At 40.3% G+C, this 8848-nt stretch overlaps 1 protein-coding gene across 1 annotated transcript; it reads left to right on the top strand.

The window, feature by feature from the left end:
* The first annotated feature begins 4324 nt into the window (after window positions 1-4324).
* tlnrd1 (talin rod domain containing 1) lies at window positions 4325-7506 on the top strand. Its single transcript, XM_010789798.1, has one exon. It carries the CDS (start codon window positions 5922-5924, stop codon window positions 6984-6986), a length of 1065 nt encoding a protein of 354 aa, XP_010788100.1. The 5' UTR covers window positions 4325-5921; the 3' UTR covers window positions 6987-7506.
* The last annotated feature ends 1342 nt before the right edge of the window (window positions 7507-8848 follow it).

The following is an 8848-nucleotide window of genomic DNA, read 5'->3' as shown; positions in this document are numbered from 1 at the left end:
TTTTACTATTTTTCTTTTTGTATTTACTTTTTAATATTTACTTGCACTATATTTTTCTGTTTTTCTGTATTATTGTGTTGGAGAAGCCTGTGACCTAAGATTTTCATCGACATAACTACTCTGTAGCTATGTTCGTATGACAAATAAAGAACCTTAAACCTTGAACACTCAGAGCTAACCTGTACTGGAGAGAGTATGCGTAAGAAAGCAGGAAATACAAAGATACGACACCTTGTGGTAAACCTGCGAGAGAGAAAAGGTCTGAGTTTTAAATCATAAAACAATCATTGAATATGAACTACATCAAGACAAATGTCAGGTTAAACCTCTATGGTGTCTTTAAAACAACAATTTTCTGTCTAGTCACTAGTGCATACATTTACTAAAAGTAACTTCTTATGTTGCAATAGGCAACATTGGATCTTTCCAAAGAGTTTAAACTAGTTAACACTCGGACAAAATGTCCCTTCAGTCCTCATATGTTAGTTATTTACAGAAACAACTTTACTGTAATTAAATATATTTCATATTTTCCAATATTTGACTGCACTAGCTTGACTAATCGAGTCAGTTCATGGAGCTATGAAGATATGACGGCTCAAATTGTCGAAAAACGGCCAGGAAAAAAGTTATTTAATGAATTTAAACTCGTTAAACTCTGACATTTTCCTCGATAACTTTTTAGTGAAAGTGAACTGGGTTGAGGTGGGCTCGTTTTTTTCACCGATACCTTGTTCAGTTTGGTCAAAGTTGTCGATTAACCGCTTTGTCCTCCAAAGTCTCAGTGAAATAGTGATTGTGGAACGAGCTTCTCAAGTATATAATACGTAGCTCCATGGCAACCTGCGTCATGCGTCAACGTAACGTGACTGATTGGAAAGTATTTGTATTCGATTTATATTCCCATTTATTTATTGAAATAAATATTTCCTGCTCGTTTAAAAACATACATTTATTGTACAGACCCAATGTATGCGCCTGTTTTTTGGATTGACATTGCTTTTATAGACTGCAAGGATATCAATTAGTATTTCAATCTCGGTCAACAGATGTCAATAGTTTTAACTCATTAAAGAGAGGACAGGGAAATGAAATATATTTTGCATTAAAACGTTGGTTTCGAGCTGACAATGTTGCTGAGTGATTCAAGTTAGCCATTTTGGCAATTTACATCTAATGAGCTACACATCCGACAGAAAGTAGTCCCTCGATCTGCTCTGATAAACCCTATGTCACCAGTTGATTGAACACATTTCATTTAAACGCTGTGTTACATACGAGCCTCCACATTTGATGTCACTAACGTACCTGAAAAGACAGCAGGAGAATTAAGGTGAAAGGACGTCAAACTTCCATATGGCAGGTGAGGAGAGAAGATGCCTGAAGAGATTGAGAAGAGGAGGACAAGAGAAACAAGTTCAATTTGAGTTGAAATATTGTCTGCTGGCTAATAACAGAATCACAGCAAATAAACAAGCAACATTATAATATTGTACAGTTCAAACTGTAAGCAAAGGTTCAAATGGGATTCGTGAGGAGGGATTATTTCTTCATCAGAAATGAGTTCGTAGAGATAGGAGTAAGGATATTTGAATAGGTCTATTATTCCCTTTATTTTTATATTTAAGACACCTAGTCTGTTTAAGCTTAAAAGTGTTGGTTCAAAGTTAATTCTTGACTTTTAGAAACAGTAGTCCATAGAATAATCTCACCTCAAAATCTGATTAGAAACTTTTCTGGACAAAGATGTTAATCCACAATAGTGGTAATTTTAAAGACTTTAATGGTGCTGCTTCTCAAACAATAATTAAATGACGATTGACTTGAATAGAGGTAATAACTGTTGCCATTCAAAATGCATTAAACTCCAGGAGAATATGTCCCTCTTTCTGAAGAGGTAATGATTTCACTTGCCCACTAGATGAAGGTGTTTAACTGAGTAGGTTTGACTAGTCTGGGCACCAACAGTGTATTAGTACTATAGAAAAAGGTATCTTCTATAATAGCAGAGGACAAGGAGAATGTTTAAAATAATCAAACAGCCTACACCTGTAACAGTCTTTAGGCACGGTTTTACATGGTACAGCTGTACCATGCATGTAAAATGACACCCTTGAGTTTACCCCCTTGATTGGGATGAGTAATATCCGAAAATGGGAAAAAGTGTTTCCGGGCCCAGCAACCTAAAGGAAGTGTAGTACCGCCGTTTCCCTTACGAAAAAACACTATAGTATTACTATTAAGAATTACTATAGAAATACCACAAAAAACTGCTATAGTATTTCTATGGTGTTTTGGGACACACTATAGAGAATTACTTTAGTAATACTATAGAGTTGGCTATGGTGATCTTATAGTGAAGTTACAGTTATACTATAGTGTTTCCTGTAGTATTTCTATGGTTTTTCGGCCAATATAGGAAATTACTATAGCTATACTATTGAGTTTTATGTAGTATCACTATAGTGCTTTCTATATTATTTCTATGGTTTTTTGGAACACACTACAGAACATTACTATAGTAATACTATAGAGTTGGCTATGGTGATCTTATAGTGAATCTATAGTTAATTAGCTTTAATAATGATGTATTCATCCCTATAGTAAGTATGGTATCAACAAATAAAAATGAGCAGGCAGAGCAGTTTCAATTTGAAAGATAGGGACTTTATTAACAAAAATAAAATACATTGTTCACAGAATATGAATAGGAATAAGTTAAATGTAAAAAAATTACAAGAACAATTTCAGGCCTGAAACAGAAATGGTTGGGCAATGAAATTAAGGGGAAAAGTGTCCCAACCCCTATATACAGTATAAACACATTTCACATTCATATACTTACAACCCATGCCTCTCTACCAAGTCAGAGAAGCAAACTCTGATAAGTTTGAGGCTGGTCTTCTCGGTAAGAATGCCATTTTGCAGTTCATCAAATACTTCTGGAATTTTCTTCTTAACTAGATCAGTTAGGCCATTCAGAAGAACTGGTTCTTGGTTGAACAAAACAATAAGAGCAAGCACAGCACAAAGTAAAGTTCTGGCCTGTGTGATTTTTTGACACACAATTTAACAAGCATGGTACATGTATACCTGAGTTTGACAGACTTCTCTTAGGACAGGCTGAAGATCCGGTGCTTCAGAAAAGTGCACTTGGAATCTGTCAAAGTTACTGACTCTCACTTCTATCAACATCTATAAACGCTTTGAAGTCTGTGTTGTATTTTAAAATCCTATCAAGGACAAATCCAAATTCACCTGTTACTTCCAGGAGATGGTTTGTGCTTTGGACACTGTAGATTTTTCTTGTAATTTACTTTTTGCTAGGACTTTAACAGATTCCTGCAGCTCATTCCCGCTTCCTGTAAATATAAGAAAAAGACAAATTCATCCTGATGTTGACTAATCATATTATGCCAGATTAAATTAAATGCCATCATCTATCATCTTTCTAGTTAAACCCATTAATACACACCTTATATAAATTATAAGCAGTATGGTAATTTTAAGTTAATTAACTTCAACCATAAAGACAACTTCTAGAGAAGCACAGGGGAGATTCTGCTCAGCCTCCAGTGGCGTTTTCTCCTGGAGGCTGGGTATTTCTTTATATTTTTTATTTGTATTTAAAAACATCTCTCCGCTGTTGTCAGTGAGTATTTTACAAAGACTGAAACAGCGCCCCTCTAAATTAATGTGTGGTGAAACACAGTATTGCACGCTACACTCACTCTATACTACACCCGCAGTCCGCTGTGTCAGGGACATGTCAAGGAAAGCCCGCTGGCCTTTTTTAAATGTACCTAATAATGCAGGGTTATTGTAGTGTAATTGGACTCCATTTATTGTTTGCACCCTTTTACATTATGTGTCAATCAAGCTTAGCAATAGTTATAGTAACCTTCCTTTGAGCTTGTTGACATTTTTCGTTTTTATTTAATACAAACAAAAACATCTAGTAAAAGCTAACCTTTCAATTGATATCTTATTTTTTAATATTTCGCTACAAAAAAGGTCTAGATGCTGCTTTAGAAACATGTCACACTACCAGGAAAATCATTCTGGTCGGCAAATACTAAGTAATCAATCATTCACAGGTAATGGCATAAGTTGTGCAAAGAGGGCTATAAAACTACTACAACCAATTTAACTTCTTATGCACTATGTTTCCTAAAATATCCTCCAGGTTCCTCCTTAATCCTCCATTATACCAGAAAGGTGTATAATATATGGCGTCCGGGACACAACTTGGTCAAAAGTCCTGACTGCAAGTTGTTACTCTTTGGAAACAAAAGATATGCTTTTATTTTGAATATACACGCTTCCGGTGTCATTTTAGTTAGCTAAGCTAGCGGTTAGCTAGACTCAACAGGGATGTCTCATGGCAGAGTAACAGGCAGTCCCGAAAGTAAAAGCAGTCGCAAAACTCCTCGGAGCTTCGTGGCTACCGTGTGACTACAGTATTCCCTCGTTACGACGTTAATGTAAGATAACAGCCAGTTCACAGACAGGCTGGAAACTGTGTTCTAAGCGAAGGGCTACTTGTGCTGTTGCTACAATTTTGCTCAGTCCAGCCGCTGTGCCTCGACCACACCCTCCCCGCTTCCTCATAGTACGGCAGCGGGAGCGCGCAGCACGTCTTTGAATCTCTGGGAATAACGGCCACTTCTTCCAGCTACGGTTATGCTTTGGTGACTGTGGGACCTCCCAATACAAGTGAGTTAAATGTTCAAATACCACTGACTGGTATGGATATGAGAAGGGAGTTATGCGGGACTACACTGTTTCTGGTCCCGAGTTAAGACGCGGAGGAGGAGGTGGAGGGCGGACAGACGGACGATGCATATGGAGTCCAAGCGACCGGAGCTACTGCTAGTGTGTAACCCCGGGCTCTGTCTGAAGAAGAAGAGGTTGAAAGTGGATTAAAGGGGTCAGTGTTTGGCAAAGTTGCCCTTGGTGGATTTTACTTGGGAGGACTTATGAAATGATGGTGCTGGAGGGAAACACAAGTCTTCCCGCTGTCCAGAACAGCTGCCTGGGTGGAGCCCCGTGTGTGTCCAGCATGAGTACACACTCCTCGGGAACGAGTCGGACAGGATCTCGGTGCTGTTTCAGGCTACTTGCTCAGATGCGAAAGGACACAAAATGATATCCTATTGATTATAGTTTGTTTAAAGGCTGCAAAGCCGTCTACTAAATGTTGAGGTTATGTTTTCTTGGCTATAGTCCTAAAAATATCACAAGAAAAGGCATCTAAAAAAGCTTAGTCAGTTCAACAGATGTAATTCCAATTGGGAATCTTGTTTCTAACAATAAGGAGTTTTTGACATACTTTTATTTTCTCAATCTGCACTTTGCCTTTTAACAGGCACATTGGTGGCACTGCAGTTTGTGTGGTATTTCTTCTCTTAATTCTACATCCTGTGAATTATTTTGTTTCATGAAAACCTGGGACTACGATGACTTTTGGATTATGTTGTTCAGGGCATTCAAATGAATTTCTCAAGATTAGAGCATATAGCTTATTACACTGATAACTCTGAAGTGGTGGGGATTTTGATTGACTGTGTAACTTTGCAAAATTACAAATAACCGGGAATATGCTAGATCGTAGACCTTTGTTGTAGTATAGTTTAGAGACACGTTTATAATAATGAGGATGATAAGTAAATGCAGTTATTAAGTTTTGCTCTTTTTACACGTTTACATTACATATATGTCCTGTTAGTCTGCATACTCTGAAAGAATTTAAGGAAGACTGTTTGGCCAGTTGTTATTTAAAAAGCAGGGAGTTAAGGTTCATTTAGAAATGTCAAATACAGTACAATGCAGTGTGCAGCAGAGAACTATAAATAACTGAAACCCTCCAGAAGAGCAGTTTGACCCCCCCCAAACCCCCTCCTTCCACTCCCCTGCTTATTATGGCTAGTGGTGGATCCGGCAAATCGGCTAGCGAGGGATCAACCAGCACACCCGGTGTCAGCTTGCAGCAGAGGAAGCGTCTCTCTTCCATCTGTGACACATGTAAGGGCAAGATGCAGCTGGTGGCCGACCTGCTGCTGCTGTCCAGCGAAACCCGGCCGGTGATGACCTCCGAGGGCGTGGCGGTGGCCGAAACCTTCGATCAGTGCCGCGACACGGTCATCGCCAGGACCAAGGAGCTGTCCATCCTCACCCACGACATCCAGAGCCAGCTGAACATGGGCCGCTTCACCGAGGTGGGGGACCGCCTCCTGGAGATGGCCAACCTGGTGGTGTCTCTGACGGAGTGCTCGGCCCACGCCGCTTACCTGGCAGCCGTGGAGACCCCCGGCGCTCTACCCTGCCTTCCGGGCCTGGTGGACCGCTACAAGGTGACCCGCTGCCGGCACGAGGTGGAGCAGAGCTGCAGCGTCCTCAGAGTCACGCCCCTGCCTGACCTCACCCCCCAGCTCCTCCTCGAGCTCTCCCAGAACATCTCCACCAACCTGAAGAATCTGACAGAAATCTCGTCGCTCGCCAGCGAGAGGTCCAGGGACCGCTTTGCGAAGGAGCAGTTCAAGCTGAGCGTGAAGAGCATGAGCACGAGCGGCACCGCCTTCCTGGCCTGCGTCAAAGAGGTGAAGAGCCAGCCCAGCGAGCTGACCCGGAGCCGCTGCGTTCTCTTCAGCGCCGCTCTGATCCAGGCGGTCAGCGCGCTTGTGGGCTTCGCCACAGAGCCCCAGTTCCTCGGAAGAGCCGCGAGTATCTCCACTGAAGGGAAGGGGGTACAGACTGCAGTGTTAGGGGGGGCCATGAGTGTGGTTTCAGCCTGCGTCCTCCTCACTCAGGGCCTCAGGGATGTCGCACAGCATCCTGAGAGCAGCTCCAAAATGGCGGACTACCGCGAGCGCCTGCGTAACTCGGCGTGCGCGGTGTCGGACGGCTGCACACTGCTCACTCAGGCTCTCAGAGAACGCTCCTCTCCAAGGACTCTGCCGCCAGTGAACTCTCATTCTGTGAATTAGTTTAGGCAGAGGCAACGTGATCTCTGTCCTATTCTGACGTACCAAAGAGACTCACCTGGGTTATCCCTGTTCATCAGGTTTAGAGTGACATCAGCAGAAGGCTGTCTGTGGGTCTGTCCATGTGGCTGAAGTGTGTGTTGAGTGCTGAGCGATGAGGGTTTAGTGTCGCGCTGGATGTGGCTCTGACCTTGTCCCGCCCGCTCTCACCAACAGACAGCAGCTTCAAACCTGAAAAGTTTACCTCAGTTTCAGCCCAGAAGATGGATGTAGCCTGGCTGTGTGAACCTATGGTTGGCTGACCTATGAGTACATGTGCTTTGTGAGATTGGAAAAGTGATCTGAGTGTCTAAACGCTTGTTTTTGTTTTGTTCAACGTGTGAATTCTTCATTGGTAAAAAGCTGCTGAGTGTGTGCCATAGGTTTTACACTATTTACCAGACTTCCCATAATATTTTTAAGTGTTCTGACCATGCATGTAATGGAGTATTTATTTCAACTATTAAAAATGTTGTTTCTGATATGCTGTTGTTGGGTTAAGTGAACTTTGCCTGCAAAAAAGACATTTGAAACACCACCTTTTCATAAGAGTTTTAACTAAAAAGAAATAATTACAAATCAATGACAAGCTTTTTGTAAAAATATTTTATAAGGTTTAAAACATGTACCGCTTTTTTTGTTTTGCTATTACAACGTGGCAGACCTTGCTTATTTTAACAGATGTGTGAAGCATTTACAAGCTCCTTAATTCTGGAAGATTTGTATATGTTATATGTAAAGGGATTCTCTACTTTATTACATTCATTTGAGTACTGACATACACTACATGAAATCTGATGCATTACACAGATATAGTTAAAAGCTTCCTACAAACCTAAGCTACAGGCAGGTGCACAATAACAACATGTACATAATGATATGAAAGCTGTTCACAGTTGCTTGTTTACTTCCAGTTCATTATTATTTATTTATTTATTAAAACCCTTAAAGTGATTTATGAAAGTTTGGTCTTGTTTACCTGGAAATGCTTTTGAATTAATTTAATGATAGAATGGGGAAATCAGTCGTTGGAACAATAACCTCAGGGACCCCAAAACTACAAGTAGGCTATAGAAATATCAGGGAAACAGAAATACAAAATTGTGCTGGAAAATGTGTGAGTATTGTAATAATTATTATTGGATTATTGCAATATGCAAAAAAAATAGGAATCCTTAATATAAGTTTAAAGGTTTGGTAGGTCATTTTGGAGAAACCAGCTTGAGTGCGCTAGAATTTGAAAGTACAAAACCGGAAAAAATCTGCCACTTCCTTACAGGGCCCCTCCTCCAACACACACGAACGCGCACATGACCAATGAGGGCACGAGATAAGTTTGTGCACAGCCGGCTAAAAGGATTGGTTGTGCTTTTTACAGTACTACGGCTTCCACAGATGAATTTCTCTTATGTATTTATTTTCAAAGCATTTAATATATTCATTGCTATTGGGATGTTAAGAGCATTCCATGGAATATAACAAAAAGTGTTTCTGAAATAAATTACATACCCCACCTTTAACTTGATTGATATTCTACTAAGTACATTGCTAAACTACACTAGTGGTTAATTCATTTAGTTAATCAACAGGAAAATGTATGGACATTCTGATAATCGTTAAATTAAAGAGATGCTTTACATTTGTTGGTTTTAGACTTTCCCTGGAAATCTGGGAAATAGCAACAGGCCTTTTCTTACCATTTCATGAAAACAATCCACTGATTCGTATATATTTTAGATATTATTAAATAGTCAAATAATTATTAGTTACAGCTTTAGTGTTCACAACGGGGAGGTAATGTTTTTCAGAGCCTAGGTAAAGACCAG

Source organism: Notothenia coriiceps, unplaced genomic scaffold, assembly GCF_000735185.1.
Source record: "Notothenia coriiceps isolate Sejong01 unplaced genomic scaffold, NC01 NC01_scaffold00033390, whole genome shotgun sequence".
NCBI lineage: Eukaryota > Metazoa > Chordata > Actinopteri > Perciformes > Nototheniidae > Notothenia > Notothenia coriiceps.
The sequence above is the reverse complement of the archived record's forward strand: the minus strand, read 5'-3'. Positions and strand labels throughout refer to the sequence as shown.

Excerpts from the sequence above, each read along its gene's own strand:
- tlnrd1 (XM_010789798.1), top strand. The coding sequence starts at position 5,922 with ATGGCTAGTGGTGGATCCGGCAAATCGGCTAGCGAGGGATCAACCAGC.